A 26,878-nucleotide genomic window follows, 5' to 3' on the forward strand; every position below is an offset into this window, starting at 1 on the left:
ACAGAATATACTATGACAGGGGTTTGGGTTTATTGGGGGCACTCCGGGGTGGGCTGCACAGCAGGGTCACACTTCTGGTACATCAAGAGAATACCTTTGGAGGGCACAGGGTTGCACAAGCAGTAATTTTCCAACAGCGAGGGTGAGGGGTACCGTAACAGGTTTGTGGAGATGGATGAGTTACACAACATGGCTCCGACCAGTTCACACACAGGACAGTGATCTCAGAGGAAGAGCGAGAAGATACATAATGTTATTTGTTGCAATTATCCCTGGCGCAACCATGAGAAAGGGATTTGTACAGTGCAAACAGAGGGAGAAAAGGTGGGGGACATGAGTGCTCGCTGTGCGCAGCGCTGCAGAGGGGAGTGAAGGCTTTCATGGTATCGGGGTGCGGCCTAGTGCAAAAATGGAATCGAGGGCACACAAAATGGAAGCCAAGTGTATCTTGCAATAGCCCCACCTATGCTTCTGCTGAGGTCTTTTCCCTCATGGCAGCACAAGGGTGATGGAGGCCTGAGGCGTCCCCCACTAGTGTGAGAGCAAGTGGCCCATTTCGCGTAGAATGTATAGGGGGGGCCAAATGGTCCTCCACTTGCTTACATCAGGCAATGCAAGTAAAGTGAGTATCTCCTTTCAACACCTGACACTCACCACACTTTGTTTGATGTGGTGTATGGTGCTAAGAACATTTGTCTATAGATACAAAGCAATGCATATTTTTTTATATCAGTCATAGATATAATGACTAGCATTCAAAAGGGAGATTTCTCTTCTTTTTTGGGGGCAATTGGCACTGGTGGGATCCTTATTGGCTAGGTAACAAACTGCGAGGTGCCTTTCAGATGTTAAGATCCTATAAATACCAAATGCCTAAACAGAGTAATTGCCTTTTTTTTTACTGTCTTGTGTTGATGTATTGCGTTGCCTTATTGTGTTTTATTATATATGGGTTGGGAAGTATGGAGAGTATTATTAGATTGCGGGTTTGCTGTGTAATAAGTTGAAAATCAGTCGAGTTCATACTGATTATTGTAATATGTTGACATTGGATGATATGTGTAGTGTAAGATCTGATGTGTCACTACATTCCATTTGTAGTTGTGATGTATATATTGGAAACTGGATACATAAAAACAAAATAAAAAAAAAACACTGCCAGCAGTTAATTCCAGGTGCTGCTCTCTTGCGACGATATGTAATGGGCTTAGATGAAATCTAAACGATCACAATAAATTTTGACTTTTGGTCAAATATGCAGAGTAAAACCGCGACAAGCGATCTCAAAACATTAACGACTTTGAGCTAAAACAAGCCCAAAGCCGTTCGTTTATAATAAGCTCACTTGGCAACACTGACGACCTGTAACTACGGGCAACGGCTTTAGTTTGCTTTTCTAGTAGAGTTCCGGAACGTCATCACGCCCGAACGTGTTTCCGTCATTACGCACAACACGGAGGGTCGGTCTGTCAAGCTGCTGGTTCCTGGTGCTGCAAAAAAATGGCGAAAGTTTCAGATATGTACGATGTAACTTGGGAAGGTAAATGACGGTTATTAAATGTACGGTCAATACACTGCTTTACACTAGATCCACCCCATCGTTCTTGTGTGTGCTCTGTAAAACACAATCTCATCCAACCCATTACCGTGTTCGTTCTAGTCCGTTGCCTCCCTTGCTGTGTCCTTGCATAGTATTTCTACAATCGTGTTACAGCACTGTGCTGCTACACCATCCCAACGTGTCACCGTGGCCCTCCGCCTGTCCTTCCAGTCCACTGTCTGCTTTGCCACTCTACACCAAACATCATATGTGGCCGGAGCAATTTACAAATGGCATGCACTATATCCTCCTATCAGTCTCTTCGTGGAAATTCGTTCCCGTATTATAGGGGAGGGTGGGGAGAGATCGCCGATCAGGGCATAGAAGTAGTAGAGCTCCAGCATTTAAATTTGGCGACCAGTCGGGATATAGAGTCGTTGTATAGGAATACATATTCTCTCCCATTAGAGTTGGTGTACTCGTAATTTGCATTGACGCACGTGGATGCAAGATCCGGTGGCAAGAATGTGACAATCCACACAGCCACCGTTTAGATGTTTCTTTTCTTTTATAGGCAGGGGTGGAAGTGGAACACAATAACTAGTGGTACTTTGAGTGCATCAAAAAATGAGGGAGTGGGATGGTTGGACAGATGGCAAAGCGGGCGGGTGGCTTGGGGGGACGCAGGGGTTGGCGGGTGGACCAGGATCACAAATGTTGGATTTCAAGGTATACAGTAATGATTTCTTACAGAGTTTACTTATAAAAAAATCTAATTGCATCGGCGGCCACCTCGAGTAGCCATATGCCCCTGGTGAGTGCTTCCCTGTAGCCATCTTGGCCTGTGCATTTGTTTTGAACTTGGGTGCACACTGCTCCCTGGCTGCATCCACCGAGCTGTTCGTTGTTTGCCTTCCCCATCGCCTGCCCCCTGATTGGGCCAGGCTGCCCCTTAAACCACCCATCCAGGGTAGCCCCTGCTGCTAAGGGCCACGAGTCAAAGGGCAGCTCCCAAAGAAACCGCCCCAGACCGTGTCTGCAGGTGTCAGCAGGCAGCCATAAACTAGCAGCAATAGACAAAGTAGGTGTGCGGACAGGGGCCACTAAACTGGCCCACCTCTCATCTTCCCCACCAGCCATTAGTTTGTAACCTGCCTGTACCAACCTCGATTTAGCAACTGTTACCCATATAAATCGATTGTGTTGTGAATCTCAATGCTCTCCCAGCTAACGCTGACTTAAACCTGCTGATCAACACCTTCAATGAGTCCATGGCCAGAGCAATGGACACCGTTGCCCCCTTGAAAATATGCAAAGTTAAACCCAAAGCTCATCTGAACTCGTGGTACACCCCTGAGCTCAAACTACTCAGGAAAGAGAAAGCTAAGGCTCATCACACCTGGAAGACTAACCCCACCGCAGAAAACAAATCCAACCTCACTAACTTATCCTCACTTTACAAAAGCGAGATAATCCGGACCAAAAAAGATGCATACAACACCAGGATCACTCAGGCAGGTTCCACCACTAAAGAATTATTTAAAATTCTGAAGGAACTAGAAAACCCTATTTCACCTCAGGAAACCTGCCTGAAAGACAAATCCTGGTGCACCAACATCCAGAACGCCCTCAACAATAAAATTTTAGGACTCCAAACTAAAATCGAAGACAAACGGCAACAACTCTTCAACAACAAGGTCACCAACCTTAGCCTACCCACACCCAACAACACTAGCGCAGGCTTCTCGTTCAAAAAATTCACCATCCCGGAAGTTCAAAAAATCATCACCTCCCTGAATCCCTCTAACTGTAAAAGAGACAGCTGCCCGGCTCAGATCATAATAGATGCAGCTAGAGAGCTCTCCCCCTTCATTAACAAACTCATCAACCTATCCTTCACTAATAACTCTATCCCCAGCAACTTAAAACAATCATGGGTTCTCCCTCTCCTCAAAAAACAATCCCTCGACCCGGCCATACCCACAAACTACAGGCCCATCACCACAGTCCCCTTCCTACTGAAAATCCTGGACAGAGTTGCATACAACCAAATGCAGGAATACCTAGAATCCAACCAACTGCTAGGAATACGTCAATCTGGCTTCAGACCTCAACACGGAACTGAAACCGCCCTTGTTGATCTCAAAAGCCAGATTGATGAAATTAAAGACAAAGGCAATGCTGCTATCCTACTCCTACTAGACCTCTCAGCGGCCATGAAGTCCTCTGTAATCCCCTTGCCACCGCAGCCCACTTCTCCTCCTCTGCCATCACATGGATACAATCCTTCCTGGCAAACAGAACCATGCAAGTCTTTTCCAATACAGCTGCAGCAGACCCCATCCCCATCACATGTGGGGTCCCACAAGGATCCTGTGTATCCCCCACTTTGTACAACATATTTACAAAGCCTCTATTTGACCAACTGGACCGTCTGGGTGTCACCTACACAAACTACGCAGATGACACCCAGATACTCCTCACCATCTCTGGTAATTACCAAGAAGACTCCGCCCGGATTAACAAAATATTCTCCATCATTCAGGCATGGATGGCCTCCCATGGTCTCTGCCTGAATGATGAGAAGACAGAGCCCCTAATCGTCGGCTCCCCCAACACTCTAACTAAACTTGACCCTAGCTATAATAACATCACCATCGATGGCCATGCCATTCCCATAGCCAAAAGCGTAAAAACCCTTGGTTTCCATCTAGATGCCAACACCAACCTTAGCAAACACACCAATATGACCGCCTCAGCCGCTGCCTATACCGGCAAGCTCATTAGGGCAAGCAGACCTTTCCTATCACCCAACAGCTGCCTCACCCTTGCCAGGGCCCTAATACAATCCAAACTGGATTACTGCAACAGCCTGTAACTGGGTGCTAATCAATCCGTACTCAACAACATTCCCAGACAAGAGCATATCTCCGCTACTAGGAAAGCCTGCAAATGGCTATCCATACGCCAAAAAATAGATTTTACAACCATCTGCCTCACATACAAAGCCCTCAATCACCTAGCACCTCCATATCTGGCCAATAAACTCACCCTGAAACCTTCCACCAGATCCTCCAACACTCTTTGCTTATTAGTGCCCAGGTTCCACCTAAAAAGAGCAGGAGGGGTAAGCTTCACAGTGCTTGCCCCCCAAATCTGGAACTCCCTACCGCTTAAAATCAAAACTGTTGAATCCTTCCAGATCTTTAAGAAGCAGGTCATCAGCTGGCTGCTAAACAAAGAATAACGCCATTAACACCAGACCCGCGCGGTAACTGGCTTAGACACTGTATTTATTCTGAAAATTGTATATTGTACGTACTGCATATGCTCTGTTTACTGATCACTGTATATATATGTATATATTATAAACTTGTACGAATTATGCAACACTAAGATACTTCTCAACGCTGTAACCAAATTCTTAAGCGCCCTTCTACCTCCGGGTTTGGAGCGCCATACAAATAAAATAAACAAACAAACTGTGTTGCCACTCAGCCTGATTGTGTAAGTTAGCCATATCCCACATTTGCACAGATTGTGCTGGCTAGGCACGCCCCGCATTTAGACAGATTGTGGCAGCCAGCCATATCTCCCATTTAATCCCAAAGTATTATTCCATTGAATGTTGCACCCCCTCATTAGGTCTTTCCCTCTTTCCAGGTGCCCAGGTCTAAGGTTGCTGCAGCACTGCTGAGGCCCACTACCCATGTGTCCTGATTCAAAGTGTTCATTGAGTTATTGGTTGCTGCATCCACTGTTGTACCCCTATCCAAATCAAAGAGTTATTGCATTGACTCTTGGACCCTCTATAGGCCTTTTTCCCCTCTATCCAGGTGCCCCAGGTCTACGTTTGCTGCATTTACTGTTGTTGCCCTCTACCCAGGTGTCCTAGATCAAAGAGTTATTGAATTGACTGCTGTGCTCTACTTGTTTACTATGTTTAACTAGCCATACCTCCCACTTAGCCTGATTGTTTTGTAAGCCATCAATTTAAGTATTAATGAATCTACTGTGAATATCAGCTTGCGTCACTTCGAGACAGAATGGTAACTATTAGCCTGCATCGCATCTAGACAGATTTGTGACGATTAGTTTGCGTCTCATCTACACCAAATTAAAAATATTAGCTAGCGTTGCATCCAGACAGAACTTTGAAAATTAGCCTGCGTCACATCTAGACAAATTTGTGACGATTAGTTTGCGTCACATCTACACCGAATTATAAATATTAGCTAGCGTTGCATCCAAACAGAACTTTGAAGATTAGCATGCGTCACATCTAGACAGAATTGTGAAGAGTAGCCCGTGTCACATCCAGACTGATTTGTGAATGTTAGCTTGTGTCACACTAGCTTGTGTCACACCTAGACAGAATTGTGAAGATTAGCCACGCGTCACACTTGGACGATAAAATAAACCATGTGTATCACTATATAGAATTGTGTAGATTAGCCACATAGAAGAATTTAGAGATTAGCCAATGTACTAAGCTCCCTGCTGCTGATCCCTCCTACATTCCACAATGCACGCCCACTGGGCTAGCCAACCTACACACTAACACACACGTAACACAACCTTACACCAACAGACCTGAACACTGGACCTTACCCATACGGATATAACAAGCCAGTGCGCATAACCAGAAATACCATCCATTCTATTCATAAAACACACAAACACGTAACAGTCAGAGAAACAACCCAGGTATTGGACCTTATCTGTACGGATAAAATAAGCCAGTGCACGCAACCAACCATCTGCAAGCCAACACACACAGATGCCAGTTTCTCCTGGTTCTGGACCTATCCTGTCAAAGAAACATAGCCATTTCTCCCACTATGTGTAGGTGTGTCCTCCCGTATTTGCCTATTTATTGTGAAACCATAGCCTTTCTCCCGCTACACAGGAATCTCAAATTTAGGTGTGTTCTCCCATATCTGCCTATTGTAATATGAGACCTAGCAACCCTCCCACTAGAAAAGAATATTGAATCTAGGTGTGTTTTCCCTCTTGTGTGCCATTTGCCAAAACCTGCCTATTATATTGTGAGACCTAGCAACCCTCTCACTAGATGGGAATCTCAAATCTAGGTGCTTTTCCCTCTTGCATGCCATTTGCCAAAACCCAGGATTTCCTTCCCAACTATCCAGGAATCGCCCAGCTAGCCACTGAAAGCAATCGCTTAGAGCCAGATCATTGCCCCAGTTAAACACAAACCCACAGTCTAATTTCAGGAAATGGTCATTGCAACTGCGCTACCGTCCATTAAACCCCTTAGTAATCGTACCTTGCCCTGCTTAGGCCCTACGCCATCGGAGGGTAGAAGACCAGAACCGTAAACCATCACCTGGCGAACCACTGTTGAAATCTTGAGCTATCCAACCCACATCCTAGAACAAACCAAACGAGGAACCCCACCACATCTACAACTCACGCAGATACCCCAGCCAACCTACAACAGCAGCCCTCAAGAGCACCTCCACTGCCGGATCATAACTAACCTACAAAACACAAGCCCACAGAGTGCACCCCATTATCACAGCAGAAGAGGAGAAACTTCAACAACATGCAAACCACAGAAGGTCCTACAGGCAGGCTAGAGCCCCTGTAACCCAAACTCCGAGCTATCGCACCACCAAAGATGCTGCAACACAGAGCTGGACACTGCCAAAGAGATACGGAACAAAACGCCCGGATAACGTGCCCGACTCCAGCAGAAACCACCACGAATACAGAACACACGCCGGAAAACAACCCAGCCAACAAAACAAACATCACAAGAAGAGAAAAATACCTATATCTAAAACCGTAATTAGTAACTGCCTCACCACCTCGACAACTCAACAGCATCGATGCGTCCAGGCACGACGAGAACCGACCGGAACCCCGCAGGAAGAGAAGAAAAGAGCCAAGAAGAGAAAGGAAAGAAACTAACACCCTCACCCCTTGTATCACAAAAACACGTGGGCACCGCGAGCAACCACATCAAAACCTAGAAGAAGAAGAATTTATCATCAACCCGACAATCAACCTAACAGATCGTTTCAGCAAGGAAGCAGAATACACGCAGCACCAACCCCTTTGTCACCAAAACGCAGAAGAAGCCCAACAGAACAACCACAAGACAAAGCGAGGATTAATAACAATTCTAACCGCGTCAGAAAGATCCACTGCAACCTAATCAACGCCAGATCAATGTCCAAACATGTCAGAGACATGAGACAGGGGTATCAACATCCTATTCGTAACCGAAACATGGCTAGACGACACTTACAAAACCACTTTGCATAACTGCATCCCTGACAACTTCAAGTGGTCACAAGTAAACAGGAAAAACAAAAGAGGAGGAGGACTGGCGATGTCATCCAAGGAACACCTCAAAGTTTAAAACGGATGAACCACTAAACATCAAAAGCTGCAAATCCCTAATCCTTCACGTAACAGTAAATCCCAAAACAAACCTCAAATTCATTCTGGTATACAGACCACCAACATACGATGCAACCTTCACCGACGCTTTTGTTGAAGCCATCACCAACCTAGCTATCGAGCAGGAACACCTGAAAATCCTCGGAGACTTTTAACATCTTGTTTGATGAAGAATTCGCTAACTCCCAAAAATCACTAGCTAAACAACTGATGACAGTGAAACTACATCAGCTAGTCAAAGGAGCAACTCACACTGCGGGACATAGGCTAGATGCAATCTTCGCCAACACAGACCTCATCACCACAACGCCACCATTACAGATCCTCTGGAGCAACCACCTTGTCATTCCCTTCGTGATCACACTCTCCACAATAACGGCTAAACAACCCAACAAACTACCAACTATCAAGAAAAGAAACTGGAGAGCCATCAGAGCCAGCAACCTAGCAGAATAACTAGAAAACCACAAACCACCAAGGATGACCTTGGGCTAGGTTGTCCCTGAAAGAAAAAGAACCACTTCATGAATGGATTGCTGGAACAATCGATGGGATTTCAAAGGAAAAACCTTTCACCTCATCGTGCAAAAGAACGACAGCAAAATGGTTTACCCCACTACTCTGCGCCATGAAAAGAAAAAACGGGATGCTTGAACTAGAATGGAGAAAAAAACAGATCAGGTGAAGAAATTACAACTCCAGATACAAATCCACTCCATACAAAAAGGAAATCCATACGGCCAACAAGAAATATTACGACAACAGAATCGCCAAATCCACCAACACCCAAAAGGAATTGTTTAAAATCATAAATGAAATTAGAAACCCTCCTGGCTGCAACAGCATTCCGATACTTCACTGAAACTATGCAATGACCTTTCAGGCCACTTACAAAATCACCACCATCCAACAGATCATACAAAGCAGACCAATCAACTACAACATGCAACCCATCCAGCCATCTGAGCATCTCCAGAACACAAACTGAAGCTTCCCCCAAATATCGGCAGAGACATTCGTCAAGCTGGTAAGCAACAGCAACGAAGCAGGCTCCCCCATGGATCCATGCCTCCCTGACGTACACAAATCGATCCTCCTAAAAGAAACGCCCATGGAATACTAAAGAAACCTTTTCATCCAACAGGAAAAGTACAGCGATCATTCAATTGGCATACATCAAGTCGCTTCTTAAGGACACAGCAGGAAACGTGGAAGACCTCTCCAACTACAGACCCATATCCAACATCCCCAATACAGCGAACTCGAGATATGCGTCTATAGAATAACACCAACTGTTGGACCAAACACAAGTAGACTTCAGACCCACGAGGGCAATGGAAACAGCACTGCTCTCGATCCGGGATGATCTAAAGACTAATGCAGACTCTGACAAAAGCACAGCTCTAATACTTTTGGACCTCTCAGCAGCATTTGACACAGTCAACCATGAAAACATCATCGGGAGACTGGAAGAAATAGGAATCACTGACACAGCCCTTCTATGAATTAAATCCTTCCTACCAAACAGAACAGAAACTGTTTTGGATCAAACCTTTCAAATCTACTATAAGGGAATCCACTTGCGGAGTACCACAAGGATCAACCTTCTCCCCATTGCTCTTCAACATATACCTGATGCCACTAATCAAGCTCATCAAAAAACATGGCCTTACATGCTACAACTATACAGATTACATACAGATCGTCTACAAAATGCAAGATACACAGGAAGAAAACAAAACGCTGAATGACTGCCTACAAGAGCTCTACAGCTGGATGAACACAAGCAACCTCAAACTCAACCCGGGCAAAACTGAAATAATGATCATAGCTAAAAGCGAGGAAATCAACCACTGCATCCCATGGCCGACGGAACTGGGTACAGCACCGACTCCATCAACGATAGTAAAAAACCTGGGAGTCTTGATGAACACAAACTAACACATGAGCTACAAGTAAAAGCTATAATCAATAAATGCCAGAGTGGTTGTTAAATAAAACTTCAGCTCATTCAAAACGCTGCGGCAAGACCCGTGCTCAGACTACCACGAAGAGACACATTACACCAGCACTGAAAATGCTGTACTGGCTACCAATAAAAGAGAGAATAAAGTTCAAAACGATGTACATAATGCACAGAGCAGTCCTTGGCCAAGGAGCAGAGTTCCTAAAGGAAAAAATTACAAGTCTACCATCCGACAAGATCACTGAGATCAAGCAACGACATTAGCTTAGAACCAAAACCATGCAATAAAATAAATTTCAGAGGATCATCTTTCGCCCACCTAGCGGCATTACCCTGTAATAACCTACCAAGAACCATATGCAACACAAGAGATCATCGGGAATTCAGAAAACTACTCAAAACCTGGCTCTTTGCTCCAGATTAAGGAGGAACCCTCTAGGAAGCAGGACCCAAAGGGAAACATGAATCCCCCGGGAGGAAACCATAACCCTAATCTCTGTTACCAATGCAGGGGTGGATGCACATCGCCCCCCAGCAATGTCCACACGCCACCGATCCTGAAGGGAACTTGGATAGGTGGAGACACCCAACCGGATGGGCAGTGAGGGACCGGTCCTCTGACCAAAACATTACCAACTGCAGAGAACTTACGGAAACCAGCTAGATAAACAAACCACTGGAGTCACACACATTGGAGGGCTCCCACTCCTCAGCATACCTGCCAACTAGGCAGACAAACTACAGTACCAAACACACAGGATAACCATAGAGGTTGGGTGCAGAAACGCAAAGAGAAAGTGGTAAGATATCGACAAAATATATTTTTTAAATACATTCTTTTAACCATAACTTATAACCTCAACTTTCTGCATACTCACCATACACATACAGAAATTCACACAACCACCTCTCTGCACAGTAATCTGCATGCACCTAACCACATTACAACAACAGACTAACAACACAGAACCTGGCCCAACAGCATATGGGTAATTTGGCAACCAACATGAAAAGCCACACTTAAGCTCCGTGAACGGTGCAAACCGAACTGAAGCGGCCAACAGGACATCACAACTCTCACTTTCCTATTACCACTACATGCTTCTAACCCCCGTCTGTCCCCCTCTTCACACACTCCTTTTCACATCTGCCAGAGCACCTGGAGACCAAAGTAGTGGTGACGGTGCGCGTTACAAATACCTTGAACATTAACATAATAAAGCCACATGACGGCATGTAAATCCTTACAGCAAGGCAAAATAATATCATTGTGGCTTTAATTCTCACATCCCGAATGGTAAACTATAAGTCCCAGAATGCAAGATAATGCCAAACTGAAAAATCTAGTTAACCCCACAGTACTTGGGATTTAAGACATGTAATATAAGAAGTTGTGTAAAAAACAAAGATAGATCTGCAGATTCTTTGTCACAAACTTCCAGCTTGTTGTTATTCATGTTGATGAAAACATTTGATTGGCGACTTAAAGCAACTTTATTTTTTTGCATGTCAAGATAGCATCATGGATATAAACAAATCTTTAATAAGCGTTTTGTGTGGCTCTCTTTAACTATCACAGATTTGCAAGGAACTGGTGCTTTGGGAGCTTCTTGAGTTGGAGATGTTCCACTGCATATGAAAGGCTCTGCCACTGATAAAATAAATGTTTGCAACCTGAGCACCGTAATGCCCTGCAGAGCCACAGACACTGTGGGTGCGTGGGCCTCGGTGAGACCTGGGAAACGGGCACTGCATGAATGCCCGGCCTGAGCAGATTCTATATTTGGCATGGGAGAAGGACAAAGCATCCCAACGCGTTTCTTGAGCCTTTGAACTAAAGATGCGCTCTATAAATACTAGTGTTTTGGCATATCAATGATTTATTTTCCACTTAGATCTCTGGTTATACAGGTAGCCTTAAGTTTAATAGCTCTTAAGGAGATGTTCAGCATCAACCTGCACCAGACATATCCACTGTTTTAAGTAGGAAGAGGGTCACCCTTCAAATGTCGGACTTCTTGCAGGGCTGTGCGAAATGTACTTACGCGGGTACCCCTTCTCGTTAACCCACAAGGAATGTTTGTGGCAACAGATGTCACGTTTTTAGCAATTAGTGCCTTTTTAAAACACACTGGACAAGAGGCATGGTTCCAAATATTATAGGATTTCAAGAGAACATGAACATGTTATTGATACCTGTCGGTGTGGTATCAAGTCTATGATGGGTTGTGCAGGTGGCTATGTCATAGTTCGTGGTGTGTCTAGCTGTAGCTGCTTTGTATCATAATCACATGGACACATGAATGGTTCTATGATTTAACTGTCTGAGATGTCAGTGGGAGTCTAAAGGTAGTACTCGGGGGGAATTCGCTCTCCATTTATTTTATGCAGCAGAAAGACAGCATCTTGTGAAATAAATCATAAGTACTGCTCCCACAATCTTCCTGGTCCCTCTTCCCTTTTCCACTTTCAATAATAGTGACCCATTGTCCTCTTTATTTGAGATCATCATAGCCTCCACACTCTGTTATTTCTTGCTCCTCTGCTCCACCTTTGCACAACGCTAAGGTTATCTGTCATAGTTTTATTGCACATTACTTAAGTGAAGACCTTTCTGCGTTGCAAGATATAGCTAATGATATCACATTATTATTTACTCTTGACAAGTATTTTGTGCAGTGCAGCTCTGCTTGTCTGTGTGTCTCTGGGGTAATGTGATCTTTCATCAAAATGCTGGGTGCCTTCCCGCAGTACACAGAGACACAAGTAAAAGGTCCCACTAGGAGTGGGATGCCTCTTGTGTTATGCTGTGCTCCAAACAGGTGTTTCCGGGTCTACGCCATAAATGTCCTATTTGAGACAAAAGACTTTGTGTGTAGACCCAGAAATCTATTGTGTAATTGATGGGAGATGCTCTATCACTCTGTAAGCACAATGCGAGATAGCGGACCTCCCAGACAGTGGAGAAATGAGCCGTGGCATAGTAATTAGCAGCTTTCATTCAAAATATTGTGCCTCGGGCCTGTAAGACCACAGTTTTTTTTTAATGTGTAGAAGGCTATTAAGACCACTATGTCCTCCATAACGGCAATCCTGAGCATCTCTCTGGTCCCATAAGTGAATCAAGGATTGGCAGAGGTGCACAAAGAGTACCAATGATGGTAAAATAGGGACGGGTGACATGTAGCTTCCCTCGTTTATGTAGGACAAACATCTCAGAAAAGGCACCATTTGGAGACTAGCCAAACCTCTGACTTTTGGGATATTTAGTCTACATACTCACCTCTGGGGTTCATGGGAGAGTACCTATGGCAGGTGGATTTGATTCACCATGTGTGCGCCTAGGAGTGACCGAATCCTGCATAATAGAGCCAAACTAACTACTTTGTGTTAGTCATCAGGGGGAATAATGGTTGTGAACGCTTAATGCACTATTCATTCAGATAGCCTCTTTGTTATCCTGGATTTGGTCATTTTAATGAGTATGTTGACCTGGCAGACGCCACCCCATGTTTATTCCCTTTCATCTAACACGCCTAAACTCTTCAGTTTGGTTCCTCCGGCCTTTTGTGTATAAGTTTGCTCATCTTTCGTTAAGGTAAAAACAAAGTTATAATTCCCAGAATATTGTAAGGGCACAAAGTCCCAAGCCAGTGATTAGTGGGACAACAGCATGGACCACAAACTATCCATATTTGTCTCACATTTTGGTAAGGACATTGCAAAAGAGGTAGATGAGGCTTGGGCTACCTGTCGGGACCACCTACTGAAAACAGTTGGGCCAGTACAAACATTCTTGCATGTTGCAGAGGAGACACAGGTTACAGAGAACACCTAGACCCATAGGTAGTTAGATCCTGGGCTCAAAGGGCCATATGTTCTATTGGAGAATCTAATGCTTGGTGCAGTAATTACGTTTTTTAAGTCGCATTGCTGCAAAGGGAAGCCCTTAACTACAAGACTATACGAGTCCCTTGCCATGCACTCAGTGGTAGAACTTTCACAAGACTGGCGTGAAAGACACACCCCGGTCTTATGAAAATTATAAGACTTCAGTGTGCGTGTCTCTACAACTAAACTCTTATCACTTTCATAAAAGTGGGTTGTGCCTTTCACACCATTCTAATGATTATAAAGTTCAATACAAAAGACCCAGCAAACATGTCTTGTAATATATACATAGCTGCTATAGAACGCTGAGCCGCAAATGCAGTTGGTGTGCCTCTCATTGTGCCAGGCCGGTGTGCCCCAGCTGAGCAGCCACAAGGAGAGAGCGGCAGTGACCTCCACACCCTCCCTCAATTTGCTTCCCTGCGCAAGCTCTCCTCGGAAGTGGGACCAAGCGTAAGGTAGCGGGAGCATCTGCAAGTTAGAGGAAGGGACCTCTGAATGTCCCTCTACGCAGGAGAAATATTGTTTGCCTACGTGGGAGCCATATGGTTTGCCAACCATCTCCAAGGCAACATGCAACAAACACTTTGAAAGCACAGAGATCGCGTATCTCTCAGAGGGACCGAGAACTCATCTTTGGGGACCGTACAGAAGCACCAAAACACACTGCACGAGCACAGCTCTCCCCATAAGAATAACTACAAGTGAACGTAATAGTTAAAACAAGTTATTTGAGTGGGAGACTTTAGAGAAAAGTGCAGTGCAGCCTGCAAGTACCTGTATGAGACACTACTGAAGTGTGCAGTCCCAGAAATAGGACTAATTGCCACAAATAGGACTAATTGCCACAAAAAGTCACATTCCAACACCATGCAAAGCATGCCTGCCCCTTGCTCATTCCTTAGCTCCCCTAGAGAAAGCCCCATGCCATGGGAGCAGTGGGTGGATTAATTCCAAGTATATTTGTGTGCCATAGGAGTTAGTAAATTCTGTGATGATTTAAAGGAGGCATCGCTATTGAACTGTGTAGGTGAGGAGGCACTAAGGATATTTCACACCCTTCCTGAAACTTCGTCTTCAGAAGGGGCAGGAGACTCTGGCTCTTCAGTGGGCGACCAGGAAATATGAAGGAGCACTGTCAAAGTTAGAAAAACACTTCGTAAAGAAGACTAATATGGTGCTCGAAATATTTTACTTCTTTTCAAGGAAACAAAACTAAAGGGAATCTGTATTCAGCTAAATTGCTCAACTCGGAGGTCTCAATGCGTCCTGCAAGTTCACTGGTGTTGCCGATGAATATATCGAAGACCAGCTTGTCCTACATACTGCAGATCCACAGATTCAACAAAGATTGTGGCAAGCGTAAGACCCCACGTTGGAGCAGGCTATCGATCTAGCAAGGACAATTGGGCTTGGAAAGAAATGCATGAAAGTTGTGCAACACAAGTCTAGTACTACCGAAGAAGATGGAGGAGTTTGACGGAGATGATGCAACCGTTGCACTAGTGAGGAGAAATTCTATTTGCGAGACAAGGCGCAGGATGAATCCAGACGACAAGCCGAAGGGCACACAGGGTGCCGGTGCACAGCCTCAATCGGCGTGTTACAGGTGCGGACGCACCAGGTATTACAACAATGAAAGAGAATGCCCTGCTGTGAATGCAGAATGCTACAAATGTGGTGTCATTGGAGATTATGGGAGAGTGTGCAGAAATGCCAAGGCCAAAGGGAGACACAGTATAAAGACCCTGGAGGAAATTGAAGGACCCAGCAGCCTTCCCACCATCACAGATCCAGAGGAGGAAGGGCCAATATGCATTCTGTCACTAAACACATCCGGGAGACAATGGAAGTTGACAAGAGACCACCGGAAGTGCTGGTGACTACTGGTTCACCCTACACCATGGTAGATGTCCTCACGTACCAAAATGAATTAGCTGGATCCTTGTTCGAGTTGAAACCTTCCCATGTAAGAGCCACAGGATGCAATCAGAGTCCCATTGAGATGTTAGGTTTTAAGTGGGTCCTTCTCAAGTTTGGAGACATACACGTTTTGTAAGCTGTGTGTTGCCCAGAAAGGATCATCTGTCATGGGTTGGGATGAGCAGGCTGCTTTGTGACTCAAAATACACCCAGGTGAAGACAAATCAATCCTATGTGTCACAGGTAAGCATTCTCTTCCAAAGATTCCAAAGTAGGGTTGGTGGAGTGGTTGCCTCAGGTGTTTAACAATGACATTGGGAAGCTTAGGGTATTCAGACACCGGATTGTGCTAAAAAGTGGAGCAAAAGCAATTGTACATGAGGTGAGGAACATCCCCATCGGCACCAAGGCGGCACTACAGGAAGAACTCAAATTGTGCAAACAGTATATTATAGAGCCGATAGAATAGTCGGAATGTCTGTCTCAGTTGTGATTGTCCAGAAAAGTGATGCTCGATTCGCATGTGTATCGGTCTCGGAGACCTCAACGCCAATATTTGGGTAGATCGACACCCTCTTCGGAAAATATCACTGAGTTATTAACTACAATGAGACCAGCAACATTCTTTACAACATTAGATTTGTCGTCGGTGTATCATCAGGTGGTTTTAGAGGAAGACTCCAAACACTTAACATCCGTCGTCATGCCCATGGGAGCTTTTAGGTATATTTAGGTATATACGCATGCCTTTCGGGTTGGCATCAGCTGCAGCAGTCTTCCAGAGACTGATGCAACAACTGTTTGGTGGCCTTGAGGGAGTTTACTATTTCCAGAACGAGATCTTGATAGCGTCGCACACAGAGCAAGAACATGATGCGAAACTCCTAGGTGTGTTACAAGTGATCAAGGACAAATGGCTCACTTTAAACATTTTAACGTGTAAAATCAAAGTGAAAGAGGTGACTTACCTCGGTCATCTGATCAACAGTGAAGGGATCAGACAAAGGAGAGAACTTATGGAAACAATAACAAACATGCCTAATCCTACAAACAAGGATTAACTTGGGTCCTTTCTGGGGCTAACAGAGTATTACTCCAAATTTGTCTCCAATTTCTCAGATAAAACCAAACATATGAGAGCACGTATGAAGAAATGTGCCAGATTTGAATGGACAGATTACTGCCAGAAGGAATGGGAAGACATAGGAATGGATGTCTGTAAGACACTGACTCTCGCAATGTTCAGTACCACAGCAACAAGCATAATCACTGTGGATGCCAGCAATGCAGGCTTGGGAGGTGTTCTGGAACAAATACAGGAAGGGAGGGAAGTGACTATTTTCTTAACTCTCGGGTGTTCAAACACGCAGAACTGTATTATTCCACCATAGAGAAGGAGGCTTTGGGTGTGAAATGGGCTTTGGAACATTTCAGAATTCTTACCTGGGATTTACCCATGATAATTAAAACAAATCCCAAGCCCCTCATTCACATTATGCACTCCAAAAGCCCTCCTCTGGTGTCTCTGAGGAATCGTAGGTGGATGCTGTAGATTATGCAGTAAAACGCCAGAGTAGTGTATACTCCTGGGAAGGGAAATGTTTTTGCTGACTGTTTAGCCAGGCTACGATGGACAAAGAATATGGATGAGACAGTGTCAGACAAGGTGGAAGAAAAGATAATTGTGCACATTTTACCTGGAATCCCGAAAGAAGATTGGATCAGAGGATCAGTGGGGGATCCTGAACAGCGCCTACTTAGGAGAGCTATTCGCGAAGGGTGGAAAAGTGCAGAAAACTCTCTTCCTGAGTTTGACGAAGTTCATAATGAGATATCCAAGAATGCAAAAAGGGTGTTTAGAGGGGACTGAATAATTCCCCCAAAATCCTTGAGAAACAGAATTCTTGATTTGGCCCATGAAGGTCATTTACGAAGAGATCTTACGAGACGGCTGAGGGAAACCTACTGGTGGCCTGGGATGTTGAGAGAGTCTGAGGATTTAGTAAAGATGTGACAAGTAAAAAAAGTAAATCGAACGCTGGTTCTACCTGTTCAAGTTCCTGAGTCAGTGTGGAAGAAATTAGCAATGGACATAACTGGTTCCTTTTTGAAGATTTGGGGAACACAAGGTGTACATAGTGGTTCTCATGGACTGGGTAGAATGGTGCATGATGGAAAGAAATGCGACTGCCACGAGGATTGTGTGCTTTTTGGAGAGTGTTCAGTAGAGAAGGTGACTCAAAAGAAATAGTGACAGATGATGGTGCACAATTCATCTCTGATATCATGCGGAAGTTTCTGTAGTACCGTGGAATAGAACATACATGCACGTCATTATACCACCCCATGTAAAACGGCCTTGTTGAGCCCATGAATGGCTTTGTAAGGGAGATGATTCAGTTGGCAGTGGCACATTCATTATCCTGGAGGGATGCTCTTAAAGAGACATAGGGCGCTTACAGAATGACTCCACATTCCACAACGGAAATTGAGCCCTTTGTCATGATGAGGGGCAGGGTGCCTTGTAACCGATTGAGCCCTTCCTGGCTATCAGGAAAAAAACGTCAAGCAATTAAACGTGGATGAGATCCTCGAGAGGGTGAAGAAAAACAGAGGAAACTCAAAGAATATTATGATTGTGACAAAGCCACCCGGAATGTTATGTCCAAGGAAGGTGACTGGGTCAGGATGCGAGAACATCTAAAGGCATTGAAAGGTCAATCTAAATTCAGAGGATTGAGAGAGTGGGAAGGAAGTCTGTGGTTCTTGATGATGATGTTGTGCGAGCCTCTGCTCCCACCCGTAATGCTGAAGTGCCACATGAAGGAGGCGTGACACAATTCCTGAGGTGGGAGGAGCAAGCTGGTCTCTTGGAGCTGCCTGCTGGTCCTTTTGCCCAACTGCAACAGTGACTTTGTATATTACTGAACTGTATACTTTCTTCATTACACATTTTGGTCTTCCTTTCCCTTCTCTCTGCTTGTCTTTCTCTTCCTCTTCTCTTCCGCTGTTTTGTTTTGTTTCTTTCCCTTTTTTATTGTTGACTGTGGGGAGGAGATGTTATGGTGTCTCATTACACATTTGGTGTCACTCTGTGGAGCTTTGGAGCCCACAGGTTCTGGAACGCCACCAAGTGAAACTGTTGAGCTGTGGTCGAAGAGTGTACTGCTACCCAGTGCTCTGGGGGTCTTCCGTATTAATAAACCTCCTTCCTCTTCATACTCGCGTCTCCTGGCCATCTTTGCTACCACAATGACCTGTGAGGATTGACAGATAACCTTTGAGTGTTTGGATGTTAACCAGGCATTGACTGCTCATAGCCATACGATTAGATTCCTCAGGTCATTCCCATTCACTACCTGCACCTCTTGGCCCAAAACACTTCCTCCTGAAATCTCTGTGAGTTAGCCCTACCATGCAGCAACACATAACATTGGCCTGCCAGTGATATTTCCAAGCAGTCCGTGTCAATGGCTTAATTGCAGCTGTAAATATGCTACTGGTGTAATAAAGATGTCTTAACGAACTGTGCCTTCAGCCACTTCACTTATCTTTTCCTTGCATCGAATTCCTATTAAAAACGAGCGTTGACCGTGCCAACAATTTAGGCTTGTATATAGTTATTGGGCATTTGCAAGGCACTGTTATTCTATGTCCAGCTCATCACACCATTTTCCACCTTTTGCCATTTTATGGCCAGGTAGGAACATTATGACAGGACATGGCAATTGCCTGTACCATGACTACACAAAAGGCAACTGTATTTGCCAATGCTTGTTTTATATGTCTTCTCTTTTCATATGCTTTAACTCTGGGTGAGAGGTAAATCGATCTTCGGCTAGATTTAAATAAATGGGATAAGCATAACTCAAGTTAACCTATGGCCGATTAGATTGACATGGTACTTCTTGGGTCCTCTTTAAGATGTGTAATGTAGTTATTTGGTTGTTCGCTGTGTATCATTTAGACCTAAAACCTATGCCTAAGTCACCCCAATAGTTAAAATGGTATTCTCCTAGGAAGAACATGGAACATTATTGTAATTCTTTTTTGATCTGCCAAAATCGTGATATTGAACATTTACACTTGCTCTTCTTGTGTTTGCTTTTTTTGTAAGCTAATGTATGGAAATTGGATTTGCAGAAGTCAAAGGAGAGAAGCTTATTTTGAGGACAGAACTGTTTTGTCGGTCGTGCTTCATACAGTCCTGGCCTTTCCATTGCTTTCTGACATAACTCCCAACTAGACCCATGCCGGCAGGTGCCGTTGAGCCAGTCCTCTTTTCTTTGCATTTCTGAGATTCTTAGTCCTGCGTTTATGATGGAGAAAGCATACAGCTACCAGAATTCAAAGGTTGAACACTGGATAAGCTACACCTGCCTGACATGGGCCTAGTTAGGACCTCTTATCTGGTTACTCGTAGTTTTGTTCCACTACCTCATCTTAAATGTGAGACCATGATTACAGAATGCATACATAACATGCAGAACTGGAGGAGCTACACCCACCTGACGTAGGACCACTCGAGATGTCTAAACCTGGTATAAGATCTATATAATTGTTCTGTGTTGGATATGAGAGAGTTGGCATTCTTGAACTTTAAGTCCTGCATTGATAATTGGAAAATAAATGCACAAGCAACAACACTAGTGCAGCTTAACCAATGCTGGAAATGGAAAAAATGTATTGGGGGAACTATCACCTCTTTGGAGGGGCCTATGGGCGTGGCCCCACACCAGGTTGTGCAACATAGTATATCTTCATAGAGCACAATTTTAGCCATTCGCATAATAGCAAAGAGCATTATGGGAACATCATAATGTCCACAATTTTAAATGTTAAACGTGTCTTGTAGTGATTCAGTAAGAAGCCATTTTGAGTGAATAATGGACTCTTCTGTTTTGGTTGGTCACAATATGCACCCTAACAATGAGATATTGCAGGACATATATACAAGTTTGGAGGACAGCTGCAACATGATAGGTGGGGCTTTGGCAGTTTCTGCCTGCAGTGCTGATTCTAGGGTACTCACATGTGCAATGTAACAAGCAGACTGCTTTCAGAAGACTAGGTACCCCTCTGCTCCTTGAGGCAGCAGGACCTGGGATAGTCATGTGTTGGCCCTTAGGTCCGGGGGGCAGAGCGGTGCTCCGGCAAGACATTTTTTGCCGAGTGACGCTCTGTCTTGTGCCGGCCCATTCTCTGTACTGAGCTCAACAACTTACACCTGCTCTTTGAAAACTGTGATATTTGTTTGAATTCTTCAAGTTATCAGCTTAAAGCAATATAGAAGGCACACAAATTAGTGAAACTCCAGTTGAAAGCAAACACCTACAAACTGGCACCATCAATTTTTCAGCTTTGAAAAAACGATTTAGTTTTGAATCACTGCATTCTCACAGTCAGAAATAAATGACTTGTTGTAGTTTGAAATGGAAATACATACATTGGTCTGTTTGCTTTTTGTGCCATTGTCGATCAACTTTGACTGGTATTGCAGTTGAATAGAGTAAGTACTAACTTAACTTACTGTGCTACTAAAATCAAAGCACATCATTAAAATAAAACCACCTGCCACCGTCCTCAGGTAACATACCATGCACAAATTTGGTATTTGGGCAATGTAAAATTAAGACTGTTCTACTGCTAATTGTAGTAGAAAGTGATGTTTGAGTGACCACTAAAACAGCTCTTTTGCTATCGGGCAAAAAGCAGGAGCTGCATCTGTTGAATAAGTAGCAAATATATAGTGCCTCAAATTTAACTCTCCCTTGAGAATGAAAATCTGGTTTGTTTGTCCTATACATATGACCAATTGGTCACATTCCACTTTAAATGACTTTTAGATGTGTCATAAAAGTTCCTTTTTTTGCACATTTTTAAAAAGTGGTAATGTTGCATAGGTATGCTGTATGGAATGTGCTGACCAGAAGAGTCAAAAGTATATCCTGTTAGATGTTATCCGCCAAACCAGACTCTTGTAGCCTACAAGTAGGCACTAAATACTCCCAGCGCATTCGAGCTTTAGTTTGTACATGTCGTGTGGCTATCCACAGATGAATGGAGTTCTAAATGCTATCCTGGCAGTTTCTAATTATGCAATCAACCCAAGTCCAGCCACTCAAGACAGGAAAAAGCTAATAAATAGGAAAACAAATGTGTTTCTGTGCTAGGCAACTGCTAAATAATCTCTAACAGAGTGGGATATTGAAAGGTGCCTGACCATTATAGTAACACGTTTTTACGTCTCTCAAGTTCTACTTTGCTTTTTAGAACCTGTGGATTTATTTCAGTTTTGGTGTGATTTGCTTAAATAGCTCTTCCATGTTGGGTGTTCATTACTAATTTGGGCCTGTTTTTGAGTTATTGTTATCATATACATAGTTGTACTTGATATTGAGCATATGATGTAGTATGGTTCTGGAAACCCACGATTCCAGAATCATACCATTGATGAGAGTTGTACCGTTGAGGTCTCACCTTCCTGGGGACCTCGTATTATAATAAATACCTGATTTAAACATAATTCCTTGGTATTAAGGAACACTTATTTATGACAATGGGGCGACAAGGAGCGTTTGTTGTCATGAAGAGGACCCCGGCAGAGGAATGACGAACTGAGGCGTGCGAAAGATTAACACCATCGTGCCAAAGAACGAAGTGCAACTGGACGAAGGATCGAATAAGTGGCAAGTCGATGGAAGAGAAAACAAGAAACTCTGAGTTTTGACTGAACATTACATGAAATTATATTTGGAAATACCCATTTGCTTAAAAGATTGCGGTTGGAAGAGGCATCTTATGAAAGGGTGCGCGTGAGTGAGTGAGCATCGGTAATACATTAGAGGAAAGCACCTAGGGAAACGTTGGATACGTGCAGCCATTTTGTAGACATTGAAAGGTTGTCATGACAACCGTGTAAACAATAATGCGCGTTGAGGCCATCGCACGGCTTGAACTGTAACCAACAGAATCAGTCCAATTCTGTACAAATGCGGGCAAAAATATAAATAGTAGCAAATGTAACAGAGAAATGCCCTAAATCAGAGAAACGGAAGAAGGCGAAGACATTTAAGCAATAGCAAAGTGAGAGCAACAAACAAAATAAGGGACATAATACATGTTGGGAAAAAAACAAGAAAAGAAAATGGAATGAGATAAAGAAGACTCAACAAGATAAAAGGAACAAAGTGAAGGAAACTAGCAGGGGAGCAGTCGAATAAAACAAGAATCATTGAATCTTCTCAAAACAGATTTTATTCAATAAAGCAGCTAAAATGCAAAACATTGCTGCTCCAATTCAGTTTTTGGCGCAACCAGGAAATCCAGCATGCACATGGGAACAATGGCTTGATAGTTTCCAAGTATATTTAAGAGCGATGGGAGGGTCTACGTTTAATGATGATCTTAAAGAGGCTACGCTACTGAACTGTGTGGTCGCATAAGCCCTAAGAATATTCAGAACATTACCAGATTTAGGTTATGTGGATGATGATTCTGAAGCTGCAGCCACTGTCTCTGGTAACAACAGAAAATATGAGACAGCTGTGATAAAATTAACTAGACATTTTGGAAATAAAACTAATATTGTACTAGAATGGTACCATTTTCTTTCTCCAGGCGCCAAAGCAAAGTGGAAAGTGTCGACACGTATATGGCTGCACTAAGAGGTCTGATATCAACATGCAAGTTTACGGGGGTAGTGGATGAATATTTGAGGGACCAGTTGGTCTTACAAGTTGCAGACTGCCGAATCCAACAACGTCTGTGGCAAGCGAAAGACCGAACCTTGGAGCAGGCTATTGAAATAGCCAGATCAATGGAGTTGGGAGACAATTGCCTGAAAGAAATGCAGAACAAGATGGAAAACGCTGAAGCGAAGTGCATTCAAGATATTCAGGGTGGAACTTGTGACGAAGAGAATCTAATTGCATGAATAAAAAGAATGGCAAGAGAAAATCCTAGCAATAATACAAGGAACGAGAGAGAATCAACTAATAGAATGCAAAACAGATGCTACAAATGTGGCAGATACAGATATGATAATATTGAGAAAGGGTGTCTGGCATATTCTGTAGTGTTATAGATGTGGTCTTAGGGAGAGACATGTTTTAGAAATGATGGCAATACCACCACCTCGGGCACTGTCTCAGTCTTGACTATAGTATATTCATCTGGGATAGCTAGCATGAGTGAGGGTCCTGCTGCATTATGAAGCCATGTTTCTGTAATAGCAAGGAAATCCAGATTATCTTCTATAATAATGTCGGCTATATCAAGGCATGGGCAACAAGCGCTCTTGCATTAAGAAGCGCTCCTTTAAGATGAGGGGACTCGTTAGCTTCTTTGACTAGACTGAGGTGGGCTGTATTATTATCGACACGTAATTTGTACTTCTAGTTGTTAGTCTGGGGGACATTTGTGTTATGGTTGGACAAGGATTGGGATCGCTTAGGGTAACTGGGTTTCAGGCTGGGCTTGTGATTAGTTTTAGGATTAGTGGGTGGTAAAGATCTTCTCAGTGGTTTGTGTAATTTAGTTAATCTGGCACGGAGTCTAATATTTACATTGGATGTGGCACATGGTAGAGAAGCATAGGTTACTACCTCAGAGGCACAAGGGGCATTATTTGTGACTGTATTTGTCAATGTAAGCAGACTAAGGTCTGAGATAGGTGCTTACGGGAGCTCAGCGAAGTCTACTTGGCTTCTGGTGCCCGTATATGTGGTGGCCGCCATTGTACAGATCAGTGATATTAACGTTAACATCTTTCCAGTTAAAGTATTAGGATAAAAGCGTTACTCGCGGGGTACCTAGGCGAAATTGTGACTGCGTAGCACAAGAAGTGTCTACACTAGGCAACATAAGAATAGAATACCTATCAGTCAGCTAGTCACTTAGGCCTAAACATAATTTGGCAGTGAAGATGAGGCTGTGACGGTAGGGCAGCTAAACACTAGTACAAAATCGAAGGACACAGTAAGTAAGGCAGCTAAACCCTGGTCTAAATATCGAAGGGCACATACACCGCATTGCTGCAATAGAGCAATTCGAGCAACTGAGCATCTGAACAGAAGCAATACCATGGCATGCCTGGCAGTAGTAGCAGGTAGGTCATAACCGAGCAATAGGCCTCTCGATAAAGCAATTCCAATTTATCATATGGGCGGCAATAGTACAGAAATTTGTTATGGCTAGGAATAAACATCTGTATAGCGTTAAGAGTGAACCAGTTAACAATGGTACTCCAGTGTGGAGTGTAATTGGAATAAATTCCAGATCACAATTGTGCAACCTAATGGAACATATTCAGCCTATACTACTACAACACTCGGGCTAAAATGCAATGTAGGCTGCAGTAGTGGTACAGTAAAACGGATACATATACAGCTAGGCAGTAGTGGCCACCATGCAGTCAGAATAAATCTGTGCTAGTTATTGGTGGATGCATGGTTAGGATTGGCATTATATTGAACACCAGTATGAGTCTGTGCATATGGCATATGGGCGTAATAGTGACCAGTTAGCTAGATATATTGCCTACATGATTCTACATGGTTAAGCAGCGAAGTCGGATGACAGTGAAGCAGGAAGCAAAAACAATTTCAAGTGGCCAATAACATCGGCAGCAAGGAGTATGCATTAGAGTAGTCAGGTTACAGTATTAACGGCACTTTTATGGATCATGCAGCGCAACAAGGCTATAGTTTAGTAGGGCCAGTGGGTGGCAGTTGTAGAGCACTGCTTACCCTGATGGGTGAGTCTGAAATATAAAAAGTCTTACGGTCAGTTCTGCGGAGATGCAGGGGTCCTGGCACTTTGCTCTTGACATGCTCACGACAGGAGGAAGCCTTGGGCAGTGTGCCTTCGGTAGTGGGCCGGCTTAAACGCCTGCCGGCTTGCTATTGGCCAGAAATAGTGGCTACAAACCAATCAGGATTCGGGACTTGGCATAGAATGTGTCCTCATGTGGAAACTACAAACAATATTGCGGGGCGGCCATTTTTGAATGGCTAGAGTCCTCGTGGTCATCAATGGCGGCAATTACGCTCCGGAGTACTGGAGGCAAGCACAATGGAGAACGAGTGTAATTAAGCACCCGTTAGTTATAGTGACAAATTGTGGAAGGGCTCAGATGAATAAAAAATAATTTTTCGTGAAGTTGTTCATCCGACACTCCAGTAATTGTCAAAGTGGGGTCAATGCAGATGTCGTATGGGTTTTCGTCCCATGATGGGAATGGAAGTCAGTGCTATTAGCAGCAGGACGAGAGCGGTACGGCAGATCTTATTTTATTGGGCCTGTCGGCTGCCTTTGACACTATTGATCATGCAATCCTACTAATCCTCAGTCTACAAGGGGTGGGTTTTTCTGGTCCAGTCTTTTGGCTGGTTCCATGCTTTTTTGTCCACTCGCGTGCAGATGGTTTCTCTCCCCTCCTGCCCCCAACCCCTATAGGTCCAGTTGCGGTCAGATGCAGGGTCCCGCAGGGCTCTGTTTTGTCCCTTCTACTTTTTAACTTGTACATCCTTCCCCTGCTAATGCTCATTCGGTCATTCGGGTTCAGAGTCTTCTCATATGCTGACGATACCTAGAGATTGTTTAGGCTGGGCCCTGGCCAAATGGAATCGGCATTCAAACTGAAGCTCTGTCTTGACGCCATAGATTTTGGTTGGAAGCCAACTGGCTAATACTGAATTGCAGGAAGACAGAAGTTCTGATCTTGAGGCCAACGGAAGCCCCTGCAAGTTGGACTTCTGATTTCTGGCCTTATGTGTTAGGCCCGATACCAGAGCCGGCTAAAGTAGTCCAGAACCTGGGCATTAAGATATCTGCCTTGCTTACCATGGACAGCCAGATAAACTCAGTCTGTGGTTTTGGCTTTCTGAAACTGCTGAAGAAAGTCCTTTTCTTCATTCCCAGAGAATTGCATGCCCAATCTGGCTTCAGAGCTGCCAGAAGCACGGAAACTGCTCTCCTGAACATCTGTGAGGACCTGCTCTTGAATCTCGACTCCAACACTCCGTGTGTTCTCATCCTGCTCGATCTCTCCTCTGCCTTTGACACTGTCAACCATGCCATCCTGCTCAACCGTCTCCGTGATAATCTGGGTATCACTGGTCAGG

General features: G+C 44.1%; 1 protein-coding gene across 1 annotated transcript in view; it reads left to right on the forward strand.

Annotated features, from left to right (window-relative positions):
• The first annotated feature begins 1,405 nt into the window (after nt 1-1,405).
• The window catches only part of EMC2 (ER membrane protein complex subunit 2), a 376,010-nt gene continuing 350,537 nt past the window's right edge, over nt 1,406-26,878 (forward strand). The window contains exon 1 of the mRNA XM_069621506.1: nt 1,406-1,540. Within this exon, the coding sequence (XP_069477607.1) occupies nt 1,501-1,540 (40 nt within the window). The 5' untranslated portion in view covers nt 1,406-1,500. The remainder of the gene's footprint in view (nt 1,541-26,878) is intronic.

This window comes from Ambystoma mexicanum, chromosome 5q (assembly GCF_040938575.1).
Source record: "Ambystoma mexicanum isolate Mex_15411 chromosome 5q, UKY_AmexF1_1, whole genome shotgun sequence".
In the NCBI taxonomy this organism is placed as follows: Eukaryota; Metazoa; Chordata; class Amphibia; order Caudata; family Ambystomatidae; genus Ambystoma; species Ambystoma mexicanum.